We start from the raw sequence: 20812 nt of genomic DNA, 5'->3' as shown, positions 1-20812 counted from the left end.
TGCCACTTTTCAAGAAACTGATCTTCTTTTGTTTCCCCATAACACAACTCTCACACATACCGAGATCAACTGTCTTCAGTTCTGGTAGCTTGCCTCTAGACAGAAGTTCCGTCATGCCCTTCTGACTCATATGGCCAAGCCTACAATGCCACAAATCTGCTGTGCTCTCTGCAACCGTAGTAGCAATAGTGTCAATTAAACCAGTGGTCATATATAGTGTACCAGTTTTCTTACCCCGAGCTAGTACCAATGCCCCTTTTGTGACCTTCCAGGTGCTATCTGAGAACACCACTGAATGACCACACTCATCAAGCTGCCCAACAGAAATGAGGTTCTTCTTCAACTCAGGAATGTGCCTGACCTTTTGCAAGGTCCATTTGTTCTTGCCAGGGAGTGTAATGTCAATGTCTCCCATCCCCACTACGTTCAAAGCCTCACCATCAGCCAAATATACCTTCCTAAAATCACCTGCAACATAATTCCGCATTAGTTCTCGGTGGGAAGATGTATGGAAGGAAGCCCCTGAATCTAGTATCCAGTCATCAACTGGACTATGAACTGCAAGCAATAGTGCATCCTGTACTTCTTCAGTTACCACATTAGCACTATCATTCTCCGTCTTCTTGGGGTTTTTGCAGTTTTTCTTTATGTGGCCAGCTTTGCCACAATTCCAGCAAGTTGCCTGCTGACCAGGCCTCGACTTGCTCTTGCTCCTGTACTTTGATTTTGATCTTCCTCTGTTTGAGTTCCTGTCATGTGATCTATCTCGAGAATCAACATTTAGGGCTGAACTCAAACCCGAGGTCTCGCCTGAATCTTTCCTGCGCACCTCCTCAGCCAAAATCAAATCACGAATATCATCATATTTCAGTTTAGTTTTACCAGCAGAATTACTAACAGTCATTCTCATGGCTTCCCAACTATTTGGCAATGAAGCCAATAGTATCAGTGCACGTATCTCATCATCAAATTCAATTTCAACAGACGACAATTGATTTGTGATAGTATTAAAATCATTCAGATGTTGTGCAACAGACGTACCATCTGCCATTTTCAAATTGAATAACTTTTTCATCAGATGTACCTTGTTATTCACTGACGGCTTTTCATACATACCTGACAAAGCCGCCATGAGATCCGCAGTCGTCTTTTCCTTGATGATGTTGTGTGCAACGGATCTCGACAGGGTTAATCGAATAACCCCCAGAACCTGTCGATCCAACAGGTTCCAACTAGTATCATCCATCTTTTCCGGTTGTTGCCCCAATAGTGGAAGATGAATTTTCTTCTCATAGAGGTAGTCCTCTATCTGCATCCTCCAGTATCCAAAATCCGTACCATCAAACTTCTCGATCCCCGATACCTTCAATTCATCTCCAGCCATCGTTTCTCCTCAGACCCGAACCCTGGCTCTTGATACCAATTGTTGTGAAAAACGATGACAATGAATTGAGAGATAATAACGAACGAGAAAAACAATCACACACGCAATCACACACGACACAAGATGTACGTGGTTCAGCAAATTGCCTACGTCCATGGGTGCTGCAGAGGATTTTATTATTGAGGAATATCACACTACAAGATGGATCTCAACACTGTTCGTCCACAGTGTTTTTCGTGTCTACAGTACCCAGACATAAGAGTCAAAAATCACATATATAGTTCAAATGGCGGACTCCCTAAAATCGTATGTTCGCTCGAGCGGCGTGTCGAGCGAACTTCCCTTCTTCGTCCCGCTCGAGCTCACTGTCGAGCTGATGTTGAGCGTTTGACTCTGCCTGACTTCGCTCGAGCGGCCAATGCTTCCGCTCGAGCGAACTCCTCCCGCTCGAGCTCATTGTCGAGCTGACGTCGAGCGTTCGACTCTGCCTGACTTCGCTCGAGCGGCCAATGCCTCCGCTCGAGCGATGTGGACCAGAGTCCACAGTACTCAACATTGCACCAACCCCTATGTTTTCCATATTTTTGTCATGGGTAGTCCTGAACGCTTATTTGTTAACAACTTTATCAGCAATGATCAACACTAGCAGGCAATTCTTCCCTTTAGTGATTGACTCGTCTAACACTGATGGAAGGAGAATTTCCTGTCTCTCTCGATCAGTGAGACTGAAACCTTCCCACAATTTTTCTAAGAATTTCTCCTGCCTTTCTTGATTAGTGAGACTGAAATATTCCCATAAATTTTCTAACTCTTCCTCCATACTTGACTCTTAAGGCTTACGCCCAAGAGACAGTCATTTGCCATAGGAAAGATGAACCTCGCCCCATAGAGCAGAAGAAGGAGAGGACTTTAGTACCATACAGATTGTTTGAATCATTGTGGATATAATCATTGATATATGTATATAGTTTAAGATAATTACATAAACAAAAAGTTTGTTTATCTAAATGACTAGTGCTATGTGTATTTATACAACACATTTTATTATTTTTCTTGAAATTTAAATCTTGGATTTTAAATTTTATAATTTTTAACGTATCAATACTAAGAGCATTCACATTAGTTTAGGCATATGCATATGCAAAATCACATCTTTTGGAGATCCAATTTGTCACACAAGCAAAATTTCCACATTGGCTTATGCAAATTTGAGACAAAATAATAATAAAATATTATCATTTTATTTTATTTTTTTGCTTTTTTTTTAATAGGATTTGATATTCAAATATGTAAAATATTTAAGTAAAATATTTTTTGGGGAGTGAATGAGTAAAATATGTAGTAAAATATTTAAAGGTAAAATATGTAGAAAGAGAGTGGGAGGAGAGAAAAAGAATGAATAAAATATGTTTTGGAGAGTGAATAGTAGATCTTTAAACATGTAAAGGTACTGTTCATAGTTATGCAAATATTTGAAAATGTATAATCCAATGTAGATGAATTTAGGCTCATATTATGCAAATATGACTTTGCATATACATATGCATAGACCAATGTGAATGCTCTAACACGTAGAAAATTAATTTTTTTGTACGTCTCTTATCTAAATTTGTAAAAGTATATTTATTTGAATTTGTAGATAAATTTATAAGATATCATATAATTAACTTATGTTATCCAAATTAAATTACTCATAAACAAGCTCAAACTCGTTCGAAAACTAAAATAAGCTACTCGTAAAAATAAAATGTAACTATATAATAAACTTGAACTCGAGTTTGTGTTAGAAAAAAAAATTAAATAAATAGAGTTATGAACATTTACTATTCACTTGAATATAAATTAATTATAGAGAAATGATACTTACAGTCGTGAGTGTGCAAATACCTTGCAATCATTTAAAAAAAATAAATAAATACAAGATTCACATAAAAAAATTAATTTTTTAATAATAAATTCTATTTTAAATAGTATTTAAACACTCTACGATTATATATTGTATTGCTCAAAAGTATCTACAGATCCATCAAATGGTCCAATGTCTTGATATCAAACCGGTCCAGGATAGTAATATATGGATGCTTGAGGTATAGGAGTCAGTACATCCAAACAGACCCTTTGGCCCCCAGTGGCCATTTGAGCGCAATTAATCCTAATCTGATCCCGGTTCCTGTGGTACACATAATAATCTTCCCGTTGGCACTCCTTGCAGTTGCAGTCGAAGGACACGCACCGAGCTCTCCGTCTATGTGCAAGCAAGCGCGCGCGTAGTTGGTATAGCAGAGTCGGGTGTTGGCTGCAAGGAGTACATTGAATTCAGGTACTCATCAACTTTACGCTCGATTTGAAAGCAAAATCAGTTTTCCTTGCCTTCATACTTTTGATGTTGGCTTAATTCTAAGACGAATGGCTAAACGCTCGGTGTTGCTTTCTATGTATGACCTGACAGGGATGCTGGGGAAATCAATGGCTTCTGCTCTTTTGACCTTCGGTTCTGCAACATCCTATTACTTTTATTCCGTGAGTGCCAATCTGCCAATTTATACTTATTTTTCTAAGGGGAGAAGGAATAGGTGAAACTAATTTTTCTGAGGGGAGAATGAATTCGAATATCGGAGAACCTGCTCTAAATTCAAAGTGCAATTAATTTTACAAAATTTTGGATTATTGCCGCACTTGCTCCACAACTTGATGCCGCTCTTTGAAATCATCTATCTGCTTGAAGTTGCAATGCCTCAATAGGGTAATTATGGTCAATTTAGTGGAGAGTCGGATTTCGAATTTTGTAAATGCAGATTTTGGTTTTCAGGATACGAATGACAAATAAAGATTTCGTCACACTTGCCTGCTTCCGACCATTTATAACTTGGTATAGGTGTTGAATTACTTGTAGCTTTTCTATAATAACTCGCTGGTTGTGCTTGGATTGGTATCTGTTGATTCTGAATAGTTTTTGTCCCCATGTACAAGTTATAAGATTGCAGTTTCGTGGTGGGCTGATTTACAAATCTGAAAAAATCAGAAGAATCGGTGTATAATTGAATGAAGAGGAAGAACAAGAACAAAGCCTAGCATTGTTCGTGCTTCTAGGAATGGTACTGGTGGGTAGTTTAGGATATTTGTTGCTTCTATGGTGGGAGACACTAATTGGGTTGTGTTATTCGAGTTTAACGGTGTCATGTAAGTAATGTGGGATTGAATCCTTTTACCATAGATGGTTGTTTTAAGGGATTTCTCCTCTTATTTAGCTCGCAGGATGTAGTGGCCGTTACATTTGCAACACCTCCTCCTCCCAGAAAGAAAAGGGAACTGATATTGATTTTAGCATCTCATGAAGGGTTAATGGGGTGCTCCAGCACGCTCCTGTTGGGAAATTTTAGGCAAACTCACTAGGTTTTTTATGCAGTAAGGAGCGCAACTGCATTCAGTAAGCTTTTCATGCGTATAATAGTTAATTGTAATGAAGCTATAATTGTAAAGTTGGGGGGCCTCAATGATATCCTATCATTCAGTAAGGTTAGAAGGGGGAAACTAACGCCTAAAAGATTCAGATGATATTATAATATATGAATTCTGCTTGTTTTTTGATCGAATAAACTCCTCCAAAAACACATTATATGTTCATCAAATTCTAATATATTGGATACTCATTCTAAAGCCTCATGTGCAATATTTTACATCCTAGGTTGTATTCTTGCAAATATTTAGGTTAGGATCTGAGGAAATTAAGCTCATCTCATTTTATTTTACCATATTTCTTTCCTATCAGATATGAAAATTTATTTGCAATTTCTCATTGCAGCCTGATCTTGCAACTGCTAAGCCAAATATCATGCAGTTAAATATGAACTTCTCCAATGGTCTTCCACCAGATGTGCTCAGGGGAGCTTGGTCCACCAATTATTCTCCTAGGAAGTGGGTAATACATTCAACTACACAAATTGAAAGTTTAGCCTTGAGTGATGAAGATAGGAAGATGTGGCAAGCTAGTAGGCAGGCCCTATCTGCATTTAATTTCAGTATTGAGGAGGAAGACAAGATACTTGGAAAAGCATTTGGCCAGCTTCATTCCCCATACTGGGGTGAAGACCGTAAAAAAGAAGTACCAAAATCCGAAACTGTAAATGAGATATTGGACTATCTTAGGGCTTTAAGCCTTTCGGATGACGATCTCGGCAAGTTGCTGAAAAAATTTCCTGAAGTTCTTGGATGTAATCTTGAACATGAGTTAAAAACCAATGTGCAGGTCTTGGAAAAGGAATGGGGTATTAAACGGAAGTCACTTCGTAACCTTCTTCTCCGAAACCCGAAAGTACTGGGTTATAATGTGGATTGTAAGGGAGATTGTATGGCACAGTGCACTCGATGCTGGGTTCGGTTTTAGCTGTCTCACACATCACACTCTCTTTTAACTTTTTTTCCTTTTTTTTTTTTTCATAACGAATATGTAGTGTATGGATGATGAGTAGAATTACTCGATTAGTTTAATAAGAATAAAATAAAAATAAAATAAAAAGTAAAAAAAAATTTAAATTATGTATGGTGTGTAGTATGGGATGCTGAGTAGCATAACATTAGATTTTATTATCTTCAGACGTCATATATGCTGATGTGACACGTTTTAAGTAGTTCCATATATCAACAAATGGATCAATATCGACATAACACGTGTAGATCAACTATTGTGGTTAAAAATGATAAAATTTATAATGAACATAAGAGTTTATTGGTATATTTAGGTGTAGACAACTAATTTATTGGTTTGATTCTCTCTCTTTTTTTTTTTTTCTTTTTTTTTTTTTTTTTTTTTTTTAAATTTTTTGGCATTGGAGTGTTTGTAATTTGTATCAGAGTAATTGTCGAGGCTTCTCATTCCTTTATTTATTGCCTTAATTTTGGTTAACACTTGAATTGAAGCTTTTGAACCCACAAACATCTCTCTCTCTCTCTCTCTCTCTCTCTCTCTCTCTCTCTCTCTCTCTCTCTCTCTCTCTCTCTCTCTCATTTTGCATTTCTTGTGTGCGAAGAGAGGCTCGAAATGGCCTGCACTTACAAGACAACACTAATGTTGACCATAATTTGCTTTATCCTAATAACACATGAGGTAATGCAACATCAGGTATTATGTGTGTTTCTATTGTGTAATGCTATTTTTCATCTTAAATTTTATTACGCGCAATGCACTTATTGATATAACGGATTTTAAGCGATGTTAAATATATTATCTATTTTGTTTTTTATTTTTGAGAAATTTATTATCTCTTTTATAAAGATTATTTAAATACTCTTTAAGAGAGTTTTTTTTTTTTTTTTTTCAATTGTGAGATGTCAAGACTGGTTCTTGAACCTAACGTTATAAAATTTTTATTTCCAAGTTCCAACGCACCACAATACACGAACTTGCTTTAATGCTATTGCTGTGGTTTTGATATATCTCTTGGTTCTTTTTTATTAGATCTTTCTGATTAAATTCCATATACTTCAGAAAAAACAGGATGAAGCAGCAGTAGATGCTACCCTCTACAAAAATTGATGGTACTCTATGCATAATGCCCTTTATTCAATCCACTTTTTACTCCTAAAATTGTAAAAATATCCTTCACATGAGAAGTCTAATTAACAAAATAGAAAGAGAAAAACCACACTGAATTGATCAAAACTCTATTATTAGACATCATAAGTCATCCCCACTTTGAGAAGTCGCTTGCGAGGAATCATAAAAACTTCATCAACCTGCCTCACACTTCTTCGCAGCCAATTATAGGCATAGTTTATAACTAATTTCTTCAAGAAGCTTGAACCCTTTGAAGCAACCACCTCATTTTCACCCATCAAATGAACAATATCCCCAACATTCAGAGCTTCATCCACTTTCTCTACCTCCCTTTGAGCTATCTCTTCAGTTCTCAGTCTTGAAACTTCGTTGTCATCTGGTTCGTATGAAGCCATATTTGTAGTGTGTGGTAGCCTAGATATGAATACATCTTTTCTTATGAAATCCTTCAATTGAATTGTCAACATCTCCTTAAAAGACCCCCACTCTGTTTTTGCATCCTTGTATCCATACCGTACAATACATCGGAAAATACTCAACTCACGAGGCTCCACTCTTTTGAACAAAAATCGATCCTCCAGAGGCACTGTGCAAATGGGTAGGGATTTGATCGAGATAAAGACAAGAATTGAGTGCAGAGCTGGGACATTGGCTACATAATGTGTGAAGATTGGGGAAATGCCTTGGACAAGTTCAGTGTAAAACAATGCAAGACCTGGGATCCGGTGGATGCTAGTATCAGAAGCTATCTCAACTAATTTTACCGGAGAAACTTTGTTATCAAGCTCATAAATGTACTTCTTGCGGTAGCCATAATTCCACAAATACATTATTGTCATCGTAACCATGGCAAATAACAAAGGAAGATACCCTCCATCCATAAATTTATAGAGAACCGAGCTCAAAAATAGGAGTTCCAAAAGCCATATAGATAGGGCATAGATGACTATCAAGCACATGTTTGTCTTCCATATCATTACCATCACAAGTACAAGAAATGCAGATGTGATCGTATATACGAATGCCACGGCAATTCCTGTGAACATAACACAAATAGTGAAAATGGCTTCAATACAGAATTAGCAATTTATATAGTTTTGACAATCCATTAGAAACTTCTAAAAATTGCAGGCATACAAAAGATGATAGCCAAACTTGAAGTGTTCAAAAGAAAGATCATTCATTGTGTTTACCATAAGCGTTACCGATCTTCAATGTGTTTTTGAAGCCAAGAGTGACACCCACACAAGCCAACATGAGAATAGTATTGATCTTCGGTACATAGACCTGTCCTTTGTATTTAGAGGAAGTGTGCACTACTTTAACCCGTGGAAAACAACCCAATGCTAATGACTGTTGGATGATGGAGAAGGAAGCTGAGATCAAAGATTGACTAGCAATGATGGCTGCCATTACAGCAACAACAAACATTGGCCAGTATACCGATTCTGCATATTTACAAGAGATAGCTAGTCAAATCAAGTAGAAAAAATGCAACGTTAATGACAAATTTAGAAACAAAGTTTGTTGTAAGGCTAAGTGATGTACTTGGAACTGAACTATAGAAGGCATTACTAGCGTCCTGACTATGTTGGCGGAGATAGGAAGCTTGGCCAAAGTAAGCAAAAACAACAGATGGAAAAACTATAGTGCATGAGCTTATCTGGATTGAACGAACACTGAAGTGACCAAGATCAGCAAAGAGGGCTTCAGAACCTGATATTATTTGACCAAACTCAGTATATGAGTGAAGGCAAAATTGGGCGAACAAGTTGATCGAAAAAAGTAGTATAATGTTTTGGTACAACCATATTTGTTTTTTTTAATATAGAAGGTTTAAAGAAAAATTACTTCAAGTACAGCTTCAGCTAGTAATTAATTGACTAGAAATTTATTGAACTTGAAATTATAGACACAATTGAGTTTGATCGTGTTAAATATAAACTATAAATGTCTCTTAGAAATAATTTTAGTCACCCTATTTAAAAATCACATGTTTTTTGACTTGAAACTTAAAACAATAACTATGTCATTTTATGACTACAACAAAAAAAGTCAATTAATATTGCACGGTACGCACCTGTTAGGCATAGGATGACACCTCCAAGAGAAATCCATGCATCTTTCTTATTCCTTTTAAAGTATTGAATGATATATATTGGATTAATTGCCTTGATAACACTTGGATCATACTTAAAGAAGTTGTACAAGCCAATACTTCCAATGAAAAGGAACCAAATTGTGAGTATTGGAGCAAAACTGTAGCCAATTTTATCTGTCCCAAACCTTTGAATTTGGAACAAACCAATCAAGATTCCCACTGAAATCCACATGATCATATTATCAGTGAGACCACTAGCAGCTTCCTTAACGCCTCCCACCGCTGACAACACTGCATGAAAGACATCATGATATATATTGTAATCACATATTGATGAATAAAATGATTAAAAAGAAATTATTAGATATAGAATTGGTTACTCTCTAGATATCGTATTACCTGAGATGCATGGTGTAAGGATTCCATCTCCAAGAACCATGGAAGTGCCAAGCATGGTTATAAACAATATGAAGAACTTTATTGTTTGGCTATTTTCAAGCATGGACTTCACAAAGGATGCCCTCTTGAGCCGTTGATTTGGTACATCTAGTCGGTAGTTTGACACTTCTTTATCTTCAGCCTGCTGATTAGGTGTCAAGCTTGCGTTGGCATGGCGGCACAAAAGAGAATACAGAGCAAAAGTTCCTCCTATATATGATTTTCAAAATATTAATTAACAAAAAATACTTTGACGATGAGAACATTGATTACATATTTTTTGTTAATTATTGAACTTAAAATACTTTGATTTCATACATTGTTTCATATATAAATATATATATAAAATATAAAAGCCTCATGTGGAAAGCTTGTATTAATTTATTGAACAATTAAATCCCTTGACTATTCGACTAACTGGTGCATGCATACATTAAATAATTAAAACTTGCAGGTTGGAATGTGATACATGCATGGGGTGATTAGTTATGTTATTAAATCTCACCATGGACCAACTTTAGACTATTAAGAATAATTGATTTCACAAAAATAGTCTCAAATTAATATGGTTTGATATGGTACTTTAGATTATAAAGTTATTTTTATTATAAAATAGATAATATATCAGATGAAGTTACATCAGTTTATAGACTTATTTGTATGAAATATCTTTGTAGTTATAGAAATACTAAAACAAAAAATAAATCACAAAGCAGATCATGTGATCATTAATATTACCTTTGCTTGGATGCCAATTGAATATAATATAATAACTTTAATTATATGCATGAAGATATAAACAACAAAATCACGATCATTAGAGATTTTGCTATGAAGGTTGTGGTAGGCAGATGTGATTGCAATCTTATTAGATGAGTTTTTAGGAGTAGCTAGGCAAATTGAAATAGGTCTCTTTAAATAAAATAATATTTTGTGTCGAAAATATAAAGTTGAGAGTCTTAAGAAAATCGTACATGCATAAAAAAAAAACTTAAAATAATGGAATTTATCTCTAGTACCAGAGAATGAAACGCATACATCTTATATCTAAATGATGCCATTATCAAAGAGAAAAATAAATGAAAACATTGATGATGATAAGCATATGTAGGAGATTAGAAGATTACCATCACCATTATCGTTGGCCGCTAGCACAATGAAAACGTACTTGATCAAAGTGATTAACATAAGCGAGTAAAAGATAAGAGATATCACTCCAAGTATATCATCATTGTGCTTAATCCCAGTAGGGAAAATACCCGGTAACACATATAAAGGTGAAGTGCCCAAATCACCATATACAACACCGATGCTTTGAAATGCTAACTTCATGATTGTTTTCCAATTTTCGATCTGTAATCAATTAAATGTCTTACATCCCATATATGTAGAAAATTGAAAACTATTGATTATAACATGTAAATACAAAAAAAAAAAAAAAACGTTAAAAAATGGAGGAAATTAAAACATAAAAAGTAAATTACCTGAGATAAGCCTTGGTTTGTGGTGAATCTACTTGCCTCTAAATCGAAAGAATCACGAATAGCCAACATTTTGCAAGATTGCATGCTCTTACCTTTGAATATGTCATCTTTTTGTTCTTCTAATTTTTCTTGATCTATATGATGTTCCTCTCTTGACCTTTCGTCTTCCATGTGATTACCAATCTCCATCTCTCTCAACCAATCAACTATTCAAGTAAAACTGTTGATTTTCTCAGTAAAGTGTTTAAAAAAGTAGTGCCATTTTTAAGAGATAGAAACATATTTATTCAGGCTTCCATGTGTGCAATATGCATGCTTGAAATTTTGCATGCCGTATGACTAAAACCAGTAGCAAACATGTTATTCATGTAGAATATAGAACCCACCTAAAGTTAGGATGTTTTGTGAAAGAATAATGATAGGCTTACCACTCTATTACTACATTTTCACTTCTTTTTTTTTTTTTTAATATTTTTAATTTTTTTGTTTACTTACTACTTAAAGAAGTAACTATTAAAGCATCCCGATGAATTAGCTAAATGATAAATCCATCCCATATTTAGCCAATAGATCCCAAAACAATATCACATTGGATTAGCTAAAGTAGTATTTGGACTTTAGCTGCAGTAACTTTCAAAAGATTTTCCAAACTTGGAAGTCATTGTTGATTGACAAATGTGTATTTTATTATTATTTTTCTCTTTCTTCCTTCTCCCAATTGCCCCCTTTATTATTTTGTACCGCTTATATCTATTTGCATAAAATTGAGTTCACATTAAAAAATTAAATCCAAGCATGGGAAAGAAATGCAGGAAAGCAATGCTACCAGTAGAAGAAACCAAAATATTATATAAATAAAAAGAAACAATGTCAAAAGGAATTGCTATAGTTGGATGAGGAATAAGTAGATTTTTTTAATTATTAATTAGTAATTTAATTTAATTAGAATATAATTATTAATTAACATATAATAGGTAGAATGAAAAAATAAAATAATTTAATAACAACAAAAATTAAATATTTTTTAATTATTAATTACTCATTATTATATAATGAACAAATAGATAATCTAATGTGAAAATTTGATGTATAGTCAAAGTTAAATTACTGTTATATTATTTTATTGTTATATAATGAAAAAATAGCTATTCAAATGTAAAGACTTATGTAAATGGAATAGCTAAAAGTTAAATTTCTCTTCATATTAGCTAAAATTGTCCTTTTAACTTTAGACAATTCATTAAGAGTGCTCTTAGTAAAGTTGTATATTTTTTTTTATTTTTTTTAATAATTAAGAATGTTAAAAAAATATTTAAAATAAAATAATAATAAAAAATAAAAATTTCAAATAAACTGTAATAATACTAAAGGGGTGGTAAGCAGATAGCTGTATCTTTATTATAGTAATGAAGTTTAGATTTGCGAAGAAAAAAAAAAAGCAGATAGCTGTAAGTATCATCATCCTTCAGGAAATAACCATAAAATAAAATGCATATATGGGGCTCTCTGGGGGGTTGAACTTGACAAAAATTACAACAATAAAACAGTGCGACAGAGACTATGCTCACCCAGAGAGAGTGCAACTCTCGACGGAGAGGGAGGAGATCGGCGAATCTGGGATGACGGGCCTTCCTATTGGCCGTGGCCTCCGCTGCGTGGCGGTGGAGCTGTGAGGTGAGAGATAGAGAGAGAGAAAGCGTGGTGAGAGAAAGAGTGAGAGACGGAGAGGAGAGAAAACGTGGTGAGAGGGAGGGACTTACGTACGGTGGTCCCGGGAGTAGCGCGACCAAGCTGCGGCAGTGTCTTGTGGCCGTTTCCAGCGAGAAACGGTGGATGTCAATGGAGGGACGTGGGGTCTTGCTTTCTGTGGCAGTGCTCTGTTTTTTAGAAGTAAAAACAGAGGTTCATATGGTGGCCAAGCAGACAGTTTTGGCTGTCAATGGAGGGACGACCGTGCATGGAGTTGGGAAGTGGGCTATCACACGGTGGTTGAGCAGACAATTTGGGTGAAGTTGGGCGGACGTTTGTGGTCAGGCGATGGTGGCCAGACGTGGTGCAATGGTTGCGCGCGGTTGCTGAACTTCACGTAAGATAGGAACGTTCTCTCGGTAACAGCTTGTTGCTGCGGCTGAGATCGTGAAGGAGGTGGTGGCGCACGGTGAGGCTTTGGGCTTTGGTGATGGTCGTTTACGGTGGAGGGATGGGCTACGGTGCAACGGTGGTTGTGTTGAACGTGTGGCTAAGACGGGGGTTGTTTTACGGTGATTGGTGCAAGTCCGTGGGGCAGATCACGGTGGCTGGATGGATGGATAAGCAAGACGCGAGAGAAAGGATGGGGTTTGGGAAGCAAGATTTACAGAGAAGAAGAGAGAGAGTTCGGCTGGACGGCTGTTGGGCAAAGAAGAAATAGAGAGGCAGAGGAAAAGAAGAGAAACTGATAAGAGGGAGAGGAAGAAACCTAGATGTGGAGAGAGAGCAAACTGAGAGAAATCTAACTGAGTGGGGCACGGAGAGCAGTTGTGGGGAATGAGAGAATTTGAGAGGGACTTTGCGAGACGTGAGAGAGAGGAGAGACGGGGAGGAGAGGAAGTCGGAAGGGAGAAACTGACCTCTAGATAACGATGTCGTTTCCTTCTCCAGCAGGTTGGCTCCACAGTCTGGTGTTACATTTCCTGTTAATTTCATCGTAATTAATTTTTTTTAAATATATTCTCAGTTCAATATTTTTCAGATTTTTTCTTTATCTTTATTATATTATAAATTGAAAATTGATTAGACTATTTTTTTGAATTTTAAATTTTTCAATTTTTTAAAATCTTATCTTATTCTATCTTTTGAATTTTGGTTTGATTTTCAAATGATATAAATCCTTTTCTAATAGTTTTCAACCCTTTCAATCATTTTTGTTTTGATTAATCTAATAAAATTTAACCGTGTGAACCAAGTAGTGTCATTGAAATTATGTACTATAGTTTTGTTAAAAAATAAATAAAAAATTATTTTTTTAAGTATAAAAAATGAAAAAAATCTAGTTACAAGCACAATTGTGTATTAATATGTGCACCAATCTATTCTGATTGGATAAAAAGTAGATTTTATTAAAAACAGTGCTAATTTAAAATTTAAGTATGAAAAATCAGTATTGATATGCGGATTAGAACGCGACTTTACTTGTATGGAATAAAACTCATAAAAAATTATTCTAGATTACGTAGTAGATGTTGCATCTGAAACTAGAAATAGGTATTGGAATTTTAGTAAGTAGCAATTAATATACAAATTTTAATTTTTTAATTTTCTTTATAAATTAAATTATGCCATACTAATAATTAAAAAAAATTCGAAATTACTTAATTTTAGCATTTAGAATTTAGAAATTGGAATTTAGTTTTATTTTGGAGCGTTGTACAATATTATTTAAATATAGCCACCGAGAATTACTTTTAAGAAGCATGTGTTATTATAACCACTTAAACATGTAGTCATTTAAATGATATCACGTGTTATTAGCCACTACATATTAATTATTACTACAACATTGTCAATTGTCGTTATTATTTTGTTTAATTACTTTTGCTGATATGTGGAAAACATGCAGCTGGAAATTGACCTATAGTGGATTTATATATATATATATGAATGGGAAATGCTTTAGTTCGAAGGTGATTCTGCGAATATAAATCTATAAACTGGCGTGTCTTAATGTGGTACGTCAGATCGTAAAATTACTTTTGTTATAAAGTAGATTTCATATATCATATAAATTAATCATGTTAGTTTATGAAATCCTTTTGTGACTGTAACACTTCTCATTTAGTCAAACTGACATTCTCTCATCCGCTTTGTTCACCATTACTGGCACAGGTGCTTCCCCCTAAGGCAGAATGCTCCCCTACTGATGTCTTTTTACATCCCACAGCATCGGTAGATCACTTAGCCATGATTACTATATACTAATAATTACTATACTAATATTCTATTAATATTATAAATTATATTAATATTAAAAATAACAATAAATAATTTTAAATAATAAAAACCTATGTTGGATAACTTCATTATAAAATAAATGAATTGCTTAAAATTGAAAATTGGAAAATCATTCCTATTTTTTTATCTTATTATTATTATTATTATTATATTGAATATATTGTGTATTTTCGAACAAAAAATGACCGAAAATGTCTTATTTGTCAAATAAAAATAGAGTACATTATAAACACTTAATTAATCAATTGGGTATTCGGGAATCCAACATTCGTTGATTTGAAAAGTCATTTTGAATTTTTTTTCAAGTGAATTTACTAAAATGACCTTCTATATATTTAATAAAAATTAAAAATAAGAAAGAACCCTCGATCGGATGGCCACCACCGATATGGCTGGTGAGGGAGCCTCTTTTGAAATTATTAAAGAGAAGATACACAAACTTACCATATTATAATGATTGATGATGATATTTGCAAGGGGAAGTGTAATTACAGTAGGTGTAGCAAGGCATCTCAGCAAAAGATGTGCGTAAGGGCATGCAATACGTGTTGCAGTAGATGCAAATGCGTGCCTCCAAGGACCTCTGGCAACTACGAGGTTTGCCCTTGCTATTTGCAAATGACAACTCACGGTGGTCGTCGCAAGTGTCCTTGAAAAACAAAACATACAAAATTAACATTATTGCTCTACTCAAAAGGATGTGTATATATATGTCATGGATATATACCAGAAGGCCGAATAATACCACCCTGGAGGAGACACAAGAAGCTGGATGTTAAACAGGAGTTGGATATAAGTATGTTCTAAAATATGTGTGGAGAGGTCCAAGGCAAACGCAAGTTTGTCATGTTCTTGGTCATATATATCCTATATATTTGTTTGTCAATTTCCGAAATGCTTACTATATATGTGTCATCACTTGGTTTTAATGAGAAAATTCAATGCTATTATCAATTATGTACTTGTGATCAGTGCAGAGCCATGCATATATACTCCAATCATGTATAAGTTGGAGCCCCCAAAATTTAAAAATATGCTTAACTATACGAAAATTTTAGAAATTTATTGAAGTTTTTCCTTTTTTTACTAGCAATAGCCAGCTTTACTGTTGTGTCTCCCTACATAATCTCTGCATATTCTATATGATCTGTTACCTTTCGTGTATAGCGTATTCAGATCCCATGTATAGCAAATGCATGGCTTTGGATTAGCTGTAAAGGGTAGTTATTAACCTTTGTATACTTTATTTAAGTAAATACATGCCCTTGTAGAGGGCAGACTGGTTTTGTTAGATGGTAATCAAAGGGCCTCGAGTTATCAACAATGGATTTTTTGTCTACCTCTTCGGTCCCTCTTGTACCTGAGTTTGTTTCTCTTGATTTCTCTTCTACAATCACCCACCTAATGATATTACTATTAAACTAGTCTCTGTCTCTACTCTGCGTGGTCGTGGCCTTTTTGGCTATATGAAGAATGAAGTCCCATGTCCATCAGCAACCATCATTAGCAAGAATGGTGCGTTGTGTTCCAACCCAGCAATAGCTCATAGGCTATGCATTGATCAGCTAATCCTTAATTGGATCAATAGCTTATTGTTTGATGCCCTTTTATCTTTGGTCATCAACAATGTGTCTTCTCATGATGCCTGGACCGTACTGGAAACTTCGTATGGTAGACATACACGAGATTGTGTCCAATAGATAAAGGGTGAGCTACAGTCACTCACAAAGGGCACATCCTCACAAGAGGATTATTTGCACAAAGCCAAATCCTTGGTTCTCTCCCTTTCGGGTGCCAAAAAACTGATGGATGATGAAGAATTCATCATATGTATTCTTAGAGGTTTAGGCTCTGAGTTTGACCCCATTTTGGTTACCCTTAACGCTCATGTCACTTTTCCTCTACTTGAAGGAGTTATTAGAAAACTTCGTGACTTTGGAATGTGCATTCTTTTGCTACAACTTAATGACTTTGAAATGTGCATTCTTGCTGCACGTGAAGCCTCCCCTGCTGTTCCTCTCTACCACAACCATGGGAAAAATAATTCTGGGTCTCAAGGAGATCATGGAAGCCATGGATCAATGTAGTGGGTCCAACACCCAACATGTCTCTCAAGCAATACACAAAGGCACTTGGGGTATAAAAAAACATCTACTGTCCTCTTTCTCCACCCATGTTGTACTGTGACAACCTTAGTGCCATCAACATGGCTAAAAATCCAATGTTTCTTCACCGTACTGAACATATAGAGAACGATGTCCACTTTGTTAGAGAGCAAGTCACCCATGGCATGATCTCCTTGGCACATATCTTAGGTCTGATCAAGTGGCTGACATGTTTACTGAACTGTTGTGTGCTCCCAAGTATGTTCCCAATCGTAGCAAGCATTTCATCGGTCCAGTCCCACCTTGTGCTTGAGAGAGCATGATAAGATATGATTTGCAACATTATTGTCGTGACTCTTTCCCAACATAATATCTTCATACTGTATATCAATTACCTTCCATGTATAACAAATTAATAGAGGCATGGGGACAGTGTAACACTCGCTTGAGTTGTAATTAAGTATTAGTCGTATGAAAAGTTACATTACTAGTTTGTGCAATAGTTAAACCTTGACCATTACTATTGCCCAGATGACTAACATAAGAATGAGGTGAATTGAATTGTATTTAAAAATTAAAAATTATAAATCAAATACAAAATATAAAATATATACAAAATACGAAACAACAATAAATATAAAGAGTAAGGGTAAGAGAGAATCCAGGTGGAAATAGAAACCTATTACACTTTTGAACAATACCGTTACAAAAGATCCGTGTAGAACACCCTCTACACTTACAATCACCTTATACGTGGTGATTCAACTATTCGCTTTGTAAAACACTTTCTATACGCACAAGGGTTATATGCACCCTTGTACAGATACAAGAGCTGATAGTGGGAAGGTTATTAGAGAATACTCCTCAATGAGTGAAATAAGAACAATATAATACAAACTATATCTCTCTCAAAATGAACAAGGGTTAAGACTCAATGTTTAGAGAAAAGAAAATGAAAGTTTTGAATGAATATTGTATACTTTTGGTATTGTAAATTTGAAATGGTTTATTTATAAGCATATGAGACTTCATATTTAAATTTAAAAGGATTCACATGTCAAAGACAACTTCATTCACTTTTCAAAAAATTCAAATAAAAATTTCTTTTTTTTTTTTCATTTGTCAAAGACAACATCATTCACTTTTCAAAAATTTCAAACCTAATCTTTTTAATTTTCGCATATGATAAAAGGAGTACACTTTACCTTTCAAAATTTTCAAACAAAATCATCTACCTTTTACATAAGTAAAAAAGAGTATAAATCACTTTTGAAAATATTCAAATAAAGCATACACATGTGAAATGTGACAATCAATCATCTTTAATATTTTCAAAATTTTCAAACAAAATCATCTACCTTTTGCATAAGTCAAAAAGAGCATTAATCACTTTTGAAAATATCAAATAAAGCATGCACATATGAAAAATGACAATTAATCATCTTTAATATTTTCAAAATTTAAACTTTTAATCATATCATGTACATGTGAAAGATAATAATCAATCATCTTTCAAAATTTTTAAATTTAATTTTCAAAATATTCATGCACATGTGGAAAATGTATTTTAATGCTTTATGATAAAATATCAATTTTAAAACTTAATCCTAATTTTAAATTTTTAAGAGATTTACAACATTACTCTAGAGTTTTAATATGAACTTGTTCCCTTCTTGCTCATGCTTGGTTCCTTTGATGTGCTTGATTCCAATATGTAGAGAACTTGAGTTTGAGACTCCTTTATTCTTTGAATTTATTTGTTATCATCAAAATCCATATGTAGATATATAATTAGATGAAGGTTGAAACCTTGGGTTCAACAATCTCTCCCTTTTTTATGATGACAAATATTTGATAAAACCTAAAACCTGTATTAATACTTATGCTCCACATGAGAATGTGCGTTAGTTTTTCAAGCAAAAATATAAATATAATTCAAAGCATATATAACAAGTTTAGCAATTCAAACAATGTTAATATTCTAGTTTAAAACTTCTCCCCTTTTTGGCATTATTAAAAGGATTCACAGTAAGAAAATAGACTGAAGAAAATGGTGTGTTAGTAGAAACTATAGATAGTTGAAAAATTAGAGCCGTCCGTGACTTGACAAGTGTGGCTGGAGATTTTAAAAATCTCATGATGTTATTGAAAAAATGATCATTTTCATCCATTGGATACCAAAAAGAAATCACATTACTCCTTGACTTGGATGATAACTTGTCTTGTACTTTATGCTATCTCTATAAAATCAGTCTTAAAATTCATCCAATCCATATCAAATATTTTTCTCATCTCTATAACTCATTTGCATTCCTTCAACATTCTCGCTTTAAGCTTTCAATTATTTTCTCAATGGCTCATTCTTCTAACATTCCTCTAGATTCATCCATGAGGTATTCTACACTTCAATCTCCTGTCATTTCTGCAGCTACCATTGGTGCAATGTTGCAGCAAGAGAATAATAATTTTGCTAATAGGTCAGACTCTGATGCTATCTATGATTTGGTGAGTCTTGAGACTCGTTACTCCTCCTCTATAGTTACTTTTTCCCAGTGGCTATAAGCCAGAAACTATGAGGTTGAAAAGTTTAAAGAACAAATTATTATACTCAGCGAATTATTCAAAAGTCTCACACAAGGGAAGGAATTCTTTGGAAAAAGAAAAAATAGTTGAAATCTCTATTAGATTTTTCATTCTGCTTTCCAGTTGTCATAGATATGGATGATATGATATTATATGAAGAGAATGAACGTTTCAAACATGAGGCTAAAAATCTCAAATTTATATAAAAGTATTTAAAAAATCTCTCTATATTTTTATAGATTCTGGTCTATCTTTTAAGAGATATTTATAGAATGTGTCATACATATTTTTCTTCTAATCATACATAATCTATCTTCTAGTAACGGTTTTGTGAAAATATTTGCTAACTAATCGTGTGTGTTTGTGAACTCTAGAACTATATCATCTTTCTGCATATGGTTTCGAAGAAAATAATATCTTATTTCAATATGCTTAGTTCTAGAATGTTGTATTATATTCTTTGAAAGATTTATAGCAATTGTATTATCAAATTTGATTGGAATGTGATTATACATGAGTTTAAAATCTTCAAATTGTTGTTTCATATAAAGAACTTGAGTACAACAACTACCTGCAGCAACATATTCTACCTCAGCAGTAAATAATGCAACAGAATTTTACTTTTTACTAAACCAGAAAACTAGTGCATGACCTAAGAAATGACATGCTCCACTAGTGTTTTTTTGATCAATTTTACAACCAGCATAATCTATATTTGTGTAACTGATTAGATCGAAAAATGCGTGTTTAGAGTACCATAACCCTAGTTAAATTGTATCACTAAGATATTTAAGAATGCGCTTAACTGCAATCAAATGAGATTCTTTTGGAGATGATTGAAAGCGTGCACATAAGCACACACTAAACATAATATCTAGTCTACTCGTTGTCAAATATAATAAACTACCAATCATACCTCGTTATACTTTCGAGTCAACTGGTTTATCGGTTTTATCTTTATCAAGTTTAGTGGATGAGCTCATTGGTGTTCCAATTTCCTTAGCACTTTCCATCTCAAACTTCTTGAGTAATTCCTTAATATATTTTGATTGATTGATGAATGTTCCACTTTTTGCTTGCTTAATTTGCAATCCGAGAAAGAATGTAAGTTCTCCTATCATGCTCATTTCAAATTCTTCATGCATAGTCTTAGTAAAAACTTAGCACATATTT

The 20812-nt window shown here is 34.3% G+C and overlaps 2 protein-coding genes across 7 annotated transcripts; one reads left to right on the top strand and one right to left on the bottom strand.

The window, feature by feature from the left end:
- The first annotated feature begins 3489 nt into the window (after positions 1-3489).
- On the top strand, positions 3490-5814 carry LOC122298431. 3 transcript variants are annotated; one of them, XM_043108163.1, is made up of 4 exons: positions 3490-3704; positions 3834-3904; positions 4640-4789; positions 5187-5814. In XM_043108163.1, the coding sequence occupies exon 4, from the start codon at positions 5217-5219 to the stop codon at positions 5766-5768; it is 552 nt and encodes a 183-aa protein (XP_042964097.1). In that variant the 5' UTR covers positions 3490-3704; positions 3834-3904; positions 4640-4789; positions 5187-5216; the 3' UTR covers positions 5769-5814. The 3 variants fall into 3 exon arrangements, with proteins under 3 accessions (XP_042964097.1, XP_042964096.1, XP_042964095.1); XM_043108162.1 differs by having other exon boundaries at positions 4640-4811; XM_043108161.1 differs by lacking the exon at positions 4640-4789 and having other exon boundaries at positions 3494-3704.
- Positions 5815-6917: 1103 nt separating this feature from the next.
- Positions 6918-13497, bottom strand: LOC122298695 (potassium transporter 5-like). 4 transcript variants are annotated; one of them, XM_043108558.1, is made up of 9 exons: positions 12722-13497; positions 12530-12628; positions 10962-11181; positions 10605-10830; positions 9439-9687; positions 9019-9330; positions 8487-8654; positions 8132-8386; positions 6918-7974 (listed from the first exon to the last, which is right to left on the bottom strand). In XM_043108558.1, exons 3-9 carry the CDS (start codon positions 11148-11150, stop codon positions 7052-7054), a joined length of 2322 nt encoding a protein of 773 aa, XP_042964492.1. In that variant the 5' UTR covers positions 11151-11181; positions 12530-12628; positions 12722-13497; the 3' UTR covers positions 6918-7051. The 4 variants fall into 4 exon arrangements, with proteins under 4 accessions (XP_042964492.1, XP_042964495.1, XP_042964494.1 ...); XM_043108561.1 differs by having other exon boundaries at positions 10737-10830; XM_043108560.1 differs by having other exon boundaries at positions 10962-11167.
- Between the last annotated feature and the right edge of the window lie 7315 nt (positions 13498-20812).

This window comes from Carya illinoinensis, chromosome 16 (genome assembly GCF_018687715.1).
Source record: "Carya illinoinensis cultivar Pawnee chromosome 16, C.illinoinensisPawnee_v1, whole genome shotgun sequence".
NCBI classification, from domain to species: domain Eukaryota; kingdom Viridiplantae; phylum Streptophyta; class Magnoliopsida; order Fagales; family Juglandaceae; genus Carya; species Carya illinoinensis.
The sequence above is the reverse complement of the archived record's forward strand: the minus strand, read 5'-3'. Positions and strand labels throughout refer to the sequence as shown.